This window comes from Aegilops tauschii, chromosome 2, assembly GCF_002575655.3.
Source record: "Aegilops tauschii subsp. strangulata cultivar AL8/78 chromosome 2, Aet v6.0, whole genome shotgun sequence".
NCBI lineage: Eukaryota > Viridiplantae > Streptophyta > Magnoliopsida > Poales > Poaceae > Aegilops > Aegilops tauschii.
In genome coordinates this window covers 122,162,738-122,176,545 of record NC_053036.3, presented here as the reverse complement: position 1 = coordinate 122,176,545, position 13,808 = coordinate 122,162,738, and the positions used below count along the sequence as shown (strand labels likewise).

General features: G+C 44.3%; 2 protein-coding genes across 29 annotated transcripts; one reads left to right on the top strand and one right to left on the bottom strand.

Annotated features, from left to right (window-relative positions):
* The first annotated feature begins 698 nt into the window (after window positions 1–698).
* LOC109751254 (transcription factor bHLH81-like) lies at window positions 699–8,223 on the top strand. Of its 28 annotated transcripts, none has more exons than XM_073508168.1 (12): window positions 699–1,025; window positions 1,196–1,399; window positions 1,667–1,736; window positions 1,906–2,022; window positions 2,184–2,293; window positions 2,447–2,468; window positions 2,590–2,866; window positions 2,946–3,081; window positions 3,163–3,228; window positions 4,381–4,452; window positions 5,619–5,701; window positions 6,280–8,223. In XM_073508168.1, exons 7-9 carry the CDS (start codon window positions 2,633–2,635, stop codon window positions 3,180–3,182), a joined length of 390 nt encoding a protein of 129 aa, XP_073364269.1. In that variant the 5' UTR covers window positions 699–1,025; window positions 1,196–1,399; window positions 1,667–1,736; window positions 1,906–2,022; window positions 2,184–2,293; window positions 2,447–2,468; window positions 2,590–2,632; the 3' UTR covers window positions 3,183–3,228; window positions 4,381–4,452; window positions 5,619–5,701; window positions 6,280–8,223. The 28 variants fall into 28 exon arrangements, with proteins under 28 accessions (XP_073364269.1, XP_073364265.1, XP_073364261.1 ...); XM_073508164.1 differs by having other exon boundaries at window positions 2,447–2,490; window positions 2,590–2,848; XM_073508160.1 differs by having other exon boundaries at window positions 2,447–2,490.
* Window positions 8,224–8,602: 379 nt separating this feature from the next.
* On the bottom strand, window positions 8,603–11,584 carry LOC109751253 (uncharacterized). The gene is made up of 3 exons (XM_020310153.4): window positions 11,258–11,584; window positions 11,095–11,169; window positions 8,603–11,015 (listed from the first exon to the last, which is right to left on the bottom strand). Exons 1-3 carry the CDS (start codon window positions 11,513–11,515, stop codon window positions 8,778–8,780), a joined length of 2,571 nt encoding a protein of 856 aa, XP_020165742.2. The 5' UTR covers window positions 11,516–11,584; the 3' UTR covers window positions 8,603–8,777.
* Window positions 11,585–13,808: the final 2,224 nt, after the last annotated feature.

Below are 13,808 nucleotides of genomic sequence, written 5' to 3'. Positions count from 1 at the left end.
GAGGGACCACGGTGGAGCAATTCAAGGAGTGGCTGAAGCAGTTCGACGTGGACGGCGACGGCCGGATCAGCAAGGCGGAGCTCCGCCAGGCCATCCGCCGCCGGGGCTGCTGGTTCGCCACCCTCAGGGCTGGGCGAGCCCTCCGCCACGCCGACAGGGACTTCGCGCAGAAAGCCCTAGGCATGAAGATCTCTGCCTGGTAGCTAGCCCGGTTTCAACTTTAGTACCACCTACTGGGCACTCTAGTACCACCTTGAGTCGTGTGCTCTAGTTTCAAGATGGCAAATTATCCTGAATAATGTGTGTAAAACCAGGAGAATCGATAAAGCTTTGCTACTGTGCAGTTGGTTAATTCTGTGTGTATGTATGTGTGCTTGTTATATATACTTAAGATAACTGGAATCTACTAAAGTGCTTCTACTGATGACAATTTTTATCAACTGTACTGGTATGCATGTCATTGAACATATAAACCACCCTAGCCAACCCGCCATTCTGAGGCCTCCGCGCGTGCGAAGCTCGTTGGCCGTGCGATCTTTTTACTGTAGCAGCGTTTTGGCTGCTGGCAGCAGCCTCGCCGTCAGTTTTTTTTCACTTTCGGCTAGCAGTCCACCCGATGACCATTGGGCCCGGGTGTATGTGGGGTTGCTTGTTTGAGACGGTGGGTATTTGAGGTCCCGTCGCTCCAGAAAACGAACACGGTGAAAAACCTAGCCTACCGAGAGCCTCCTCTTCTCCCTCAATCCCCATCCTCTCCTTCTCCCAAATCCGCCGCCTCCTCTTCTCCTCCCCAATCCGCCACCTCCTCTTCTCCTCCGCAATCCGTGAGCCCTCGCCACCAAGAAGCCACGGGTGCGCCGCCGCTGGAAGAAAAAAAGAAGAGGAGGTGGCGCGGGGAACAGCGGCGGCGACGGCCTGGGAGCCACCGTGGAGCAGGTGGAGATGCGGGGCGGCGATGAAGACGTGTGAGAAGATGGCCTGAGCGTCCTCGTCAAGGGCAGTTTTGGCTACCTCCTCCCACCTCGGTTTGTTTTTCTCTCCTCCACCGCTGCTACTTCCTCGCTGCTCTCCAATGAGTGTCTATGTCTTCTCTTATCATTGCCATTTTCTGATTGTATTGAAATTGATTCAAAAGAAAATCAGTTCGTTTGCTGCCAGTTAGTTTGATCTATTCATGTTTTCTTGTTCCCCATAGGATTGGGTTTGTCCGCTTGGTGGAGCAGGCAGGGAGCAAGTAGGCAAATATGGGAGAAGGAGAATGACCCTGACGAGATGGCTGCCATAGGGTCGTGACCTTCTTTAGCATGCACATCGGCACCGTCCCCGCGTCCGCAGCAGGAGGACGACAATGGCTGCAAGTGACGGCGCAGGAGCCCATCTTGGTCGAGCACCCTCCCAGGTTCGTGTTTCTCCCTATAGTTCTCTTAATTTTCTTGCACACATTTTTTTAGGTTTGCATATATTCTTGCACATGTGCATTTTTTTTAGTTTTGCCTCACTGCACAAGCCTTGACTGGGCCATGTCTTTTATGAACCTCCATAGGGAACCCCCATAGTTATTTTGTTCTTTTGATTTAATTGAGTTCAGTAGATTAGCAAAGGGTCTTTTGATTTTGTTGAGTTTTGTATATTAGTAAAGGGTCTTTTGATTTCGTTGGCCATATAGGATTTTACTACTGTTATGGACAAAAGAAGGCTAAAGCTGGGAAAGACAACAATGTCAGGAGCCGACCGAGGTAAAGAGACCTAAGTTGACAAGCAGGGTTGTGCAGTTATTTTTCTCTGCTGTTCATTGAGCATATCAGGAGATTGATAGACAGTGTGAGAACTGGTACATAAAATAATTTCTTCTGAATCACATAGTGGTTCCTAACATTTAGCATTTCTAAAATTTGCCATTTTTAGCTAGATCCAAAATGCAGAGAAGCAAGGTTTATTTTCCTGGAGCTCCTATATTGCAGCTGGTGCTATTTTGTTATGTCAAATTGTGTATTTTTCCAGCTTCCCTTCCTCATATATGAGGTGAGTACTAATTTCACTTCCTTTCCCCTCTTATGATTAATCCTCTTTGTAACCCAATAGGGTTCTTATTTATTGTCTATATGTATTTACAATGTTTGATTACGAGTTTACGACCCCAATGAGGATAAAGAGATTTTAATATTTTTTTTGTGTGTGTGCAGCTTGTCTATGGTGGGATGGGGATTCAGAGGATAAAGTTTATGGCAGTAAGGAGGTCAAGCGTGAGACGTCACATGTCAAGGGGATTTACTATTTAGTCTCTTCTAATCAGGTGAAGAGATACTGCTGGTTTAAAGGAATCCATACTTTAACATGATTTCTCCCAATTCAACAAAGTCAGGTACTACTCATGTTCTTTCATGGTATGGCTTATGTGACTACGAAGTATAATACTTTCTGTTATTTCTTTGATCCCCCAATACAGGTACTACTCGTGTTCTTTCATGGTATGGCTTATGTGACTACGAAGTATAATACTTTCTGTTATTTCTTTTATCCCCCAATACTGTTAGCTTTCTAGATAAATTCAAAATTCACTGACCTGGAGATCTCTCAATTAATTTGCAGCTATGGAGCTACTCGAGGCAGCAGAACATTATGCCACACGGAGATGGGGATGGCCATGCCCGCGCTGATGCCGTCGGCCGTCGGTGAGAGCATCACCGTCAACAACGGCTCCAGCGACCTCTCCAGGAGCTTCTCCATGAGCTCCTCGGGCGACACCAACTCCAACATCATGTTCTTCACGCCCGGAAGCAAAAAAGCGAAGGTGCTCATCGACAGCGACGACGGCATGGTCACCAGCCTCAGCAAAATCGAATCCCAAGTAGGACAAGCTTCACATGTATACACTTCACATCCATCCGCACTCTGCTGCCCGTCAATTGTTTAATGCTACAGTTCTAACCTTGGACCAAATTCAGTTTGGCATGTCAACCACGTCTTTAGACATGTCCGGCATGGACGACTATCTGCAGCTGCAGCAGTACTTCATCGCCTGCACAGTCCGCACCAAGCGTGGCTGCGCCACTCACCCGCAAAGCATCGCTGAGAGGATTAGTTAATTTCCTACAACATTTTTGGTGTTTGTCTTGGTGCGACATGTTTGTACTGAATATTTTTCTTTCTTATGCTGTTTAGGAAAGAAGAGCAAGGAATAGCAAGAGGCTAAGGAGGCTGCAAGACCTCGTGCCCAATATGGACAAGGTAACTAAATCAGTTGAATTGATGCACACTGTCAATTCTGTCACCATAAAGATGAAATTTTCACCATGAATTACAGAAGCTCATACTCTCTAAACTCTAAAGTACTAAAACTGACGACTACATGCCTGCATATTTAGATATATTACTAAAGTACTAAACTGACGGTTGTAATCCAAACTGGAAGTATTGCCCACGGCAATTCAGAACCTTGGTAAGTGTCGATGGTTCAGACCTTAGTTACTTAGGATTTTCTCTAAGTTTACTTTGATTAGCGTCATCTCCTGATCCCACCACCGATAAACTGATACACTTTCCAAGCCTTCACAGCTTTTTTGTTGTGCCTTCATTTATGAAATAAATCATCAGCTTGCTCAATAATAGTTTTAGGTACTCATGTGTTGTCTATGGCTGACAAAGGACATGTTGTTTAGCACTCTTGATTCATTTAAAGATTTTTGCACATGTTCTTAGAGGCACTAGACCATCATGGTTTTGTGCACATATTCTTAGAGGCACTGGACCATCATGGCTTTCTGCACATATTCTTAGAGGCATTGGACAAGCCGAAATTCAGAAGGGATTCACATATCTGAAGAAGGCTTACCGCAATGGACCATCAATACTTAGCACGCCTACAGAAACACTAAGGGTTCATATGTATATGGCTTAGCTGGAGTGATTGCAGATTTGCAACACCCGCTTTGTATTAAGAAGAACAACTGTATAATGCTAAACTTTCAATTATTCCTATAACTATTGAAAATAATATTATTCTGTTGTTTTCTTGCTATGAAAAATGAGGTCAGGTACTGATCATGTAAGCAGAGTATTCCAGTTTGAGTAATGCTAGAGATATAGACAGATTCTATATACATTTTGATGTTTTGGCTTCCATAGTGATAGCAAGTTGCAAGACCAGATGCGGTCTTACGTTTGAGAGTTTCGTAAATTTCTTTGCTTTGACATTTCCTCTTTGCACGTAAATTATTTCAGTTCAATACAAATTGTATCATAATCTCCCATTGTGGTATATATAAATCAGTCTGTCAATTATCAGTAGTGTTCCCTGCTCTGAGGTCATGTTTCAATCTCCATTTCCTCTTGCCTCTATATCCTTGTCCCAGCCCCATACTGATTCTTGTACTTGGCCAGTTATTCTTTTACCACAACCACTGCACTCTTCGGTTGGCAGAATCAAGGAAAAGATATCTCATGAAAATCTAGGTATGAGATGCCTCTTTGCATCTGGTGCTCTTGCATATGGATATTAGTGTGTTGTGGCAGATTTTATTGCGAACACATATGTCAGTCCTGGAGCATAGATAAATTTACATTTGCTTTTATTTTGCTCATTTTTGTTATGTGTTAATTTCTTTTGTACATATCAAGAGCTGGGTTTAGGTTCAGGGGACATGTATGTTGCCTATCCTTTGCGTAATGAGCACACATAAATGTTTCTATCAATATCTTTAAGTGAAACAACATGATCTCATTTTTTATCCGTCGGTGGATCTGACTAATACATATATATTTGTGTGAGATATTATTCATGTGTCAATTTTGTAATTCGAGTAAGCTGAAACTGATGGTTTCAGATAGTCTGTGTATTAACTTTGATCAGAACCTGTATCTAAAGAAACTGAGTAGAGGGTCGCCTTTTATGATGGAATTTGCAGCAGGTGTGATCCCTTGCTCGTGCTCTCTGCTTGTCCTCACGTCCTAGACATACCCTTTGCTTGTCGCCCTACATTTTATTCAGAGCGGTGTCAAGACGCATCTCCTGCGCCTACATGGCGGGCAGAGGGCCTAAGCTCTAGGTGTTGTGTTACTCTGCTATTTTTATTATCTCGACATTTCCAATTTTATGAGTCCGAGATTACTTGAATGATACGTGGGGATTGGAATGTGGGGATAAGAATTTTTCTAAAGAAAAACCCAATATCAACATGTTATAAACTTATAATCTCGCTTGATGATCGAGGGCCTTGAATTGCACAATGTCTTTTTTTACCTTTTCATTTTTGTTGGGAGAAAGGCGATGCTCATCTGTAGAAAGATGAAGAAAGGCCATGCCTATGCCTTCGCCTTCAAGTGCACTGCTCTATGTTTCATAGTGCATCCAGCGCGGAAGAGTGGTGTGAGTAGAGGGTGTCGCGGAAGAGTGTCGCGCAAATAAGTGGGTGGGGGAAGGAAGCAGAGCAGGCAATGCCCCTATTTATATTTGGCATTGGCATGTCCAGATCGATGGGCCAAAGCTCATTGTGAGCTCTTCCTCCTTCACTCGATTTCTTCTTCCATGCATGCACAGCTTTGTCTACATTTCTGTGGTATAATATGTTCTGAAACAGTGTGCTATTATTGAACTATGTTACTCTGTTTCTTTTCTGAAGTAGGAAGTGATGAATCGAACAAGGAGGAAGGGTAACACAATGACGTGTTTGGTCTTCAGCCATTTCTTTACTAAGAAACTAAGGTTAGGATTGTCTAAATGTCCAGAAGCTCAATCTTACTACTAAATGTAGTTATTCGCTTCATTAGTGAAATGGCTATCTTCTATCGTCAGATCTATGATACAAGACTAAGTTTTTCTATGATTTGTATTAGTGTGATCCATACATTAAATGGTGAAGGATTACTACTACTGTATCAGTTTAGGTCTAATCTAGAGTTTAGACTTCCATTTTTTGCGGGGATCTAGAGTTTAGACTTGACTAATCTTTATAGCAGTTTGTTCACGGGAAAATTATGACTGATACAAACTAGATGTTATTATATATAATATCGGGACAAGATGGAAAACATAATACTGATCTGCCGCTAACAAACGATGTCACAACTTAGACAATCTCTGAGGTCGAATTTCTGTTTTCCAACAATGGGTTTTTGATTTCTATCCTACTACTTATAGCTGGATTAATGCATTTATCTCTCTCTATCTCCGTTTTTGTTGTTACTTACTGCCCTTTTAAGTTTTCTATTCCCAGTTGGTTTCAATTTTTATTTGCTAACATCCACAAAAATGAATATCCACTCTTTATTTTTTATTCCCAGAGAGCCGAAGGTGGAGCGGCGACGAGAGCTGGCCATTTGTTAACAGTCGCAGACACGCGTGTACCCTGCTCGCTGGCCGTTGCAAACTGAACGGCTACATGCATTAAACGGCCATACACAAAGCTAGCTTACACAGTAAGCGGAGGAGTTGAACTAGGTTGAGCTGCTGCTTCATATGGCCTGGAACGCCAGGCCGTCTTCTGTGTTGTCGTCGCGGGCACCACGGGACCGTCTTGGTCTTCTTCCGTGTCACCATCGAGAGGTAGCAGGAAATGTGTGTCGAGAGGCACATGAATACGCCCGTGGATTGTTTTTCAGCGTGCTCAGTTTTAAAAAACGAGTTATGTGGTTCTTTTCTTAATACAGAGAAAAAAATGATAATTTTGCAAGTGCTACAGTATTAAGATCACTGTTTTTAATACTGTAATTTAAACCACAGTTTTTAGTGGTAGCCAAACAGCTCACTGTAATTAAAACTTTGTTAATCTAAAAAACTGTGTTATTTTCAAAATACATAGAAAGTACTTTGCTATCAAACAGGGCTACAAGTGCAGATTTCCTTGAAGATAGTATATTTTATAATTGTATTGCCAACATGCTTCCATAGTTTTATCACCACAAACTAATTCTAGCTGCTTCCATAGTAAGGTAACAATAATCTGTGTTATAGCAGAATATAGATGTAGTGTGCTTGTCTGAATATAATGCAGAGTTTAGAAATGAACTAAAATCTGAGAGCAGGAAGTAATAGGCTTATTTTCCAGTTAGAAAAATATATGTACTGTAGCATCATGTATTCAGGTAATCCCTTGTATTTTTTTGCCAGGTTCATGTTTTATATATTGTCTATACACCACATAAACTAAAGTTTGTAGTGTCAGCAGTAAACAGGGGCACACCTTAGTATGGGTAGAAAAATAAGAGCTTGTGAAAAGAATAGTATCTCTATTACAGGACAAGAATGACTCTTTAGTTTTATGCTGATGTGTGAAAGCACCCCATTATCATGCAAATAGTACCAGGTTTAGAGCCTTGATTATGGCGGCTATAAACCCAAAACAATCCATCTTATTATTTAGTATACAAAGCACGTTCTGGTGGGAATGACTCCAATTAGAATTCTAGCTGCTGGCATATATCTGATTGGTCCCGGATTGAAAATCTCAATTGTCAGGACTTGCTTGTATGCATTCCTAAATAGTGTAAAACTGAAGCTTGCTGCTCGTGAGGTGTCAGCCATAAACATGTATTATGACCATTGTTTATCCGGTGAAGTGCCTAAAATATAGAGTTACAGTAGGGTTTTTACCCTACCGTGTTTGCTAAAAAAAAGTGCCTAAAATTCAGTGACCATAGCTTTCCACTTTAGCTCATAAACTGGATGGCAAAATAGAGTTTGCCCATTTCATATCTATGTTGTCTTATTAGGAAAATAGAGTTTGTTTTATAGCTGATGCTTAATATGTTTCATCGACTGGTATGCTCTAACTTTAGCTCATAAACTGGATGGCAAATGCTAATTCTAATGGGGCTTTTGCCACTTATTGTTTTATGGTTGTCTAGACAGCTGATGGCATGCTTCTTTTTGCGAATTGTCAATTCTTTTGTACAGGGTCCCTCGGCTACTTATGCTCTGCCAGACAATGAGAGTATGTAGATAGCATGTATGGTTTTTACATTGCTTTGCGCAGGTTGAGATGCATCACATGATGTTTTCCTTTTACATTTATGAGTATTATAGAGTCCTTTCTTTTTCCACAAGGGGCAGTAGCTATGCCATTTGATTCGAAGGACAAAGAGTTGATCACAAAGGGGTAGCATTCAGAATATATACACAAAAGATTATAGAACCAAATTATATGATGTAATTGACTACTATTTCTATTAACTTCTCTTGTACACAATGTTCACGAGTTCATGTATTAAGTACATTTTATTGTGTCACTTGTGTTTACTCTTCTTTTAATGCAAGTTTACAGCTACTCGGAATTTCTAATTGTAGACTCAACTATCTTGACGTACCGATGATCTAATTTGTGGCATTATTACCTTAAGAAAATATTTGCATTTAATTTTCTTTATATATAGGGGTATAAGTTCTTACCAAATGTACTCAAATATACGGTTATTGAAAAATGCAAATATTTTCAACACGAACATGGTTTTAAACGGGTCTTTGCGCCATTTGGCGCAACTGGTCATCTAGTTCCTTGAAACACCGTCAGCCAAGTAATGGCTTCTGGGATGATTTAGCATTTTGGCATACAGGAGTTTCAAAAATATATGAATCAAACAAGAAATTCAGCATCAGACTGTAACGGAGTAAAAAAGAAATATAAACTTCAGCTTTCAGGACAGCATGGAAAGTACTGCAAATACTACTAGAGGTTCAGAGTTTACATATAGGATAACTTAAAGCACAGTAACTACCAGATATTAAGGGTCCAAAATATGAACAACCTGGAGTTTCACAGATGATAAAAGAAGCTCAAATTTGGCTAGGTTCTTGATTCTTCTGAGCGTGCATTTGTTGATTCATTGCCTGCAACTGATTCATCTTCAGTTGTGCACTGTTGCCCTTCATCGACAACGGCAGTTTGTACGCAGTCCGACAACAGATAAACAGGAAAACCACACTCCGATCTTTTGTCTGGGATCCAAGTTGGTGTTTCACGTTCAAATGGTCTAACATCTCTGTAGTAGCGTGGTAAATTCTTTCTGTAGTTGCGTGAGAACTCATTGAATTTTTTACTCCAGGTCCTGCCTAGACAAGTCAGGCTGTAGTATGGGGACATGTATTCAGCAGCACTAACCCCAATATGACAACAGACGGCAATGACATGAGAGCAAGGCTTGTGAAGCAGCTGCGGCTTGTTGCATGAACAGGTAGCAGTTTTTCGAGCTGTGGATCCTTTAGACTTATCCATGTTGTGGGTATATTCCGACTTCAAGTTTACGGTAACCTGCCTCTGCCTCGACTTCACCGTAAATTTCAGAGCCTCTTCACTCCCAAGAACTTGATGCATCTCGGCTTTCTGCATTTTGGAGTTCATGTCATCCTGGACACGTTCCGGGAAGCTAACTGAAGGGTTGCCGATTGCTTTGTTTGCTGCGTCACCTGTGTTTCTGAAGTACTCTTCCAAGCGCAGGAATGTCACCTCCACCATCGCACTGAGTGGAAGGCAAGTTATACCTTTCAATACAGGATCGTTCTTATATACATCCGTTATATCAGTGCCCATGATGCCATATCTTGCTCCGTTGCTATCATGCACCAGTGACCACTTCTCCATTGGTTTCAGACGAATCCAATCAGAGAACTTTGTTACCTTTCCTTTGCTGTCATCGGCTTGATCTCCTTCCTTCCCATCCTCCACTGAATGAGGCTGGCTGGATGAGCTTTGCTCCTGAAGCTCTGTCTCATCATGCTTGACTGACCCCTGCTGCACTTCACCACATTCTTTCTCTGCCATATATTTGGATGTCAACTCATCAAGCTCCTTCCAGAGTTTATCGAACTTATGTTGTCGCTTCTGCTGACAAAGTTTCTTGAACATCATCACCAGGTTCTTGTCGCCAAAATATGCATAGAAGTTTTCAGCAAGGTGTTCCATGCACCACCGGCTTTCTGCTTTCAGCCCTTGTCGTCGACGGGAATTCAGAAGATCCTCTACGGCGTCGATCAACTCCTTTTTGTAGTCGTGTATAATGCAGACATCAGCTTGATGAACCACTGCTCGCTCCAAATTCCTAAGAAACCACAGCCAGCTTTCCTTTGTCTCGCACTCGACGATGGCATATGCTACTGGAATGGAGAAATTATTAGCATCTAATGCCACAGCCGTCAACAGCACCCCTTGATATTTCCCGCATAGGGGTGTGCCTTTAATGCACAGCACAGGGCGACAGGCACTGAAGGCCTGTAAGGATTGTCCAAACGCCCAACATATACGCTGAAGGACTCGAAAATCCTTACACCCTGAAACCAGTGAATCTTTGATCTCTACAAAACCACCAGGGTTTTTACGTGCTATTTCCTTAAGTAACCTCGGGGCAAAGTTGTATGAATCATAAAAGGTACCGAATTCCTTCTCAAGAGCCATCTGTCTTGCCCTCCACGCCTCAGCGGGAGTAACCTGCTCGCCATAGTGACCAGTGAGATAAACTGCCATTTCCTCAGCAGTAACTGCCAGGTGTTCCTTAAGGTAGCGGAAGCTGAATTCACACCTTGCCAGGCTTTCCGTCCCAGGCAACACAGCCGGCACCTGCTGAGAGTAATCATCATTTACTGCTTTGAGCAATATGTCATAGTGCCTGATCTCAGAGGATTCCACGTACAACATGAACTTGTGCGTCACATTTCTCTTTTTCTTCAATTTATTTGCAAAGGATCTCCAGTATTTGTCGGTGTAAAATTCATGGGTGTCCCACTGGTAGTACTCCAAATACCAGTCCGGATCCTCTTCGTCATACGGGTCATTTTTGCGTTGTTTGAGGAACCCCTTAACATGGAGATCTTGTGTTTCTGGATGGAGCCTGAACAGCTTGAAGACCCAGAGCTGCAGATCCACCAGTGACATCGACTGTGGCTGCAGCGGCAGCTCGCCGATTATGTGCGCACATATGTTTTCTGCATAAATGGCTGGGCAATCTTGAACTAAATCACCGCCGTGCACGCTTGAAAAATCTCCTTTTCTACATCCGTAGTACACAGGGATCTGAATCGGTTCTTCAACCTACCAACGTTCAGACGAATCAGACTACCAAGCAAGATTGCCAAGGGGAGGGGGTTGATGGGTACAGTGAAGTACAGACCTGCCGCTTGCGAGGCTTCCTCGGAGCCTTCTCCGTCGCCAGGGCCTTCCGCTTCCTCGCGCCGGCGGTGGTGCCCTGCGAGGTCAAAACGCAGAGATTTCAACGGAAGCGGTGGCGGCGAATGCATCGAGTGGTACCAGGAGGGCGGGCGAGGAGGGCGGACCTGGTTGGGGGCGGGGAGTGCGACGGTCGCGGCGAGGGAGGGGGCTGCAGCGGCACCGGCGCGTGGTTCCACCATCGCCGGCTTCGCGCGACCAGGGTTTCCGTCGGCGTGGCGCGCGCTTTTTGGGGACGGGAAGGAGTTTTTCCCTCGCTTCTGAAGTTTTCCCTCCATTTTGTCTCTGGATGGTGGGCCGTTAGCTGGGCTTTGGGCTCTGGATGGTTCGTCTTTAGCTAGCGCTGCCTGAGGCTGCATTTCCATTTGCTGTGTGGGCCTCACGTCTAACGGGACAAAGGAACCAAAAATTAAAAAGCAGATTGCCGCAAGATCCTCTTAAAAAAAATGGAAAAACGAATTGCCTCAAGAAAATTAGCAATGGGACATGTAGCTCGGGCTCAAATGAGCCCGCATGAATTTTCTGGAAAAAAATTGTGGCAAACACTAGCAAATGTTTTGAGTGCTTTGGCAAATATTCATCATAGGATCACATTGGTCGAAGTCGTGGGAAAAAAAACTATTACTCCAAAGATGCTACTTTCGAAAGCACTTTGGAGCTCTTATTTTATCTTTTGAACCCATTTTGGAAACTTAAAAGAAAGACAATAAGTATAGGAGGATACTAGCTAGGCAGAAAGTAATAATAAGGAGTGTGGCTAGGTCTCAGTCGATTGGGATTTAACTAAGTCTCGGTCAACCGATATAACATGCAAGAGAGAAAAAAAACTAAAGAAAAAAATGAACCGACCTTAATGCGGGATCTCACAGAAATAGCATCGGCTGAGACTTAACGAAGTCTCAGTCGACTGAGATTTCGCAAGACTGAATAAGAAAAGTTCCCCATGCAGAGAGGCTTTGTGAGCCGATAATGATTCAGTTATCCGAAAATTGACATCCGTTGGGAGAGGGTCCACTTGCCGACGGCATGCTCCCTGTCTAGGAATAAAAGATCACAAATTCAGCTACGAAAAAGGTACTGCTACCAGATATAGATTTACCAACACTGAGATCGACGGAATTCCTTTTTTTTTTTTTTTGCCAGCTGAACTGAAATGGACACTGTTAAAACACCGTGAAGGCGACGAAACTGACGCCTCGTTACGGGCTTCCTAGCCAGCTACACTGTCTGCTCTGAAAGCTCTCTTTTTTTCCTTAACGGAAAACGTGCAGCAAAGAAACCTTTCATCCTCAAACATCTCCATCAATTCTTCGCTCGAGGTCAGCCATTTCTGCATCACATCATCCATCACCATTTTGTGCCTTCCACGCCACGTCGACCCAACGAACCCGGCCAGGCCCGTCCGTCCATCCGTCGCGGATACCTCCACGGCTCCCCGCGACTTGATGCATGCATACGTACGCGCGTGCGTGCGTAGCGTAGCGTACGTTCTGGGAAGTCACGTCAGGAAACCCTGAGCTGAGGCCTTGCTTGATGCGAGAGGGAAGCGAAAGGAGACAGAAGAGGCCGTTGATGGACGTGGGCGAGCGATCGAGTCGAATCAGGCCGCACGGTCCGCAAGGGCGGATGGGCGACCCCGCGTGGAATGAGGCGAGCCTACGTAACGTACGGCGCCAAGGAGGAAGGACGGCATGGGCCGCCCGCGTCACGTCATTTTGTCTCGTTTCTTTCCCTGCCACGTCGCCGTGCGACGCGTGCATGCATGTGCACCACCACCGCCGCCACAGGGCTGGGCAGCTGGACGCTCGGGCGGGGCGGTGCAGCGCGCTCGGCGACGGCGAGCCACCACGCGCGCACCTACCGCCTTGAAATTTGATTTGAAGCCTCGGCGGGGTTGCTTGCGAATTGCTAAGTGTACAGCCCCTCATTAACTCACTGACCGTGCGGTACTCCAAAATTTCAGATCCAAATGATGTTTCAAGAGGTTCGGTAGTACGGTTTTGCACACCTTGCAAGCGCAACTTATTATTAGGTTACCTAATTCAGAAAACCGACCCGCTTCCGTTCCGGTTTCGCTGCAGCAAACCGATCCAGTCCACATCACGACTCGTTCTGCTTCTAGATACGTACAAGACAGAAAGGTGTAAAGGTGTTTGTTTTCTCTACCATCAATCGCCTCCTGCATCGATCCACAGATACGGATAATAACCTCAACCAACCAAAAAGACGAGACACGTACGTACGTGCGGCTGTTCCCGTTCATCGGCTGTGGATATGCTCCCTGGACGCTCTGCCTTTTTCTGGAACAGCTGTGATATTCCCACAAAACGGCGACATGTATGCATGTCAGCACAAAAAACCGATCCTATCAGAAACTCGTGTGGTGTGGTGTGGTGTGCCAGAACCTCCAACTCTTCAACGGATTCTAGAACACCAGGGCTTTTTCAGGGGTTCGATCGCCGTCCGCCGTGACAGCAGCCCCCGGGTCGCCATCGCCATAAAATCCACCCACCGCTCTCGGCGTCAAAAAGAAATGTCCACGATCGACGCCTCGACGGCAAAACTCGACCACTTTCCTCGCGGAATCCTCCACGTGATCGCCGTTGCTTCATCCATCTCCTCTCCTCTCGCTCACTAACTCAGCAGTCACTAGTCGCC

Excerpts from the sequence above, each read along its gene's own strand:
- LOC109751254 (XM_073508148.1), top strand. The coding sequence starts at position 2,335 with ATGATTTCTCCCAATTCAACAAAGTCAGGTACTACTCATGTTCTTTCA. Across the intron at positions 2,385-2,589 it reads ACTACTCATGTTCTTTCATG|CTATGGAGCTACTCGAGGCA; the intron begins GTATGGCTTATG and ends ATTAATTTGCAG. Across the intron at positions 2,867-2,945 it reads AAGTAGGACAAGCTTCACAT|TTTGGCATGTCAACCACGTC; the intron begins GTATACACTTCA and ends GACCAAATTCAG.
- LOC109751253 (XM_020310153.4), bottom strand. The coding sequence starts at position 11,515 with ATGGAAATGCAGCCTCAGGCAGCGCTAGCTAAAGACGAACCATCCAGA. Across the intron at positions 11,170-11,257 it reads CACTCCCCGCCCCCAACCAG|GGCACCACCGCCGGCGCGAG; the intron begins GTCCGCCCTCCT and ends TTGACCTCGCAG. Across the intron at positions 11,016-11,094 it reads GGAAGCCTCGCAAGCGGCAG|GTTGAAGAACCGATTCAGAT; the intron begins GTCTGTACTTCA and ends GAACGTTGGTAG.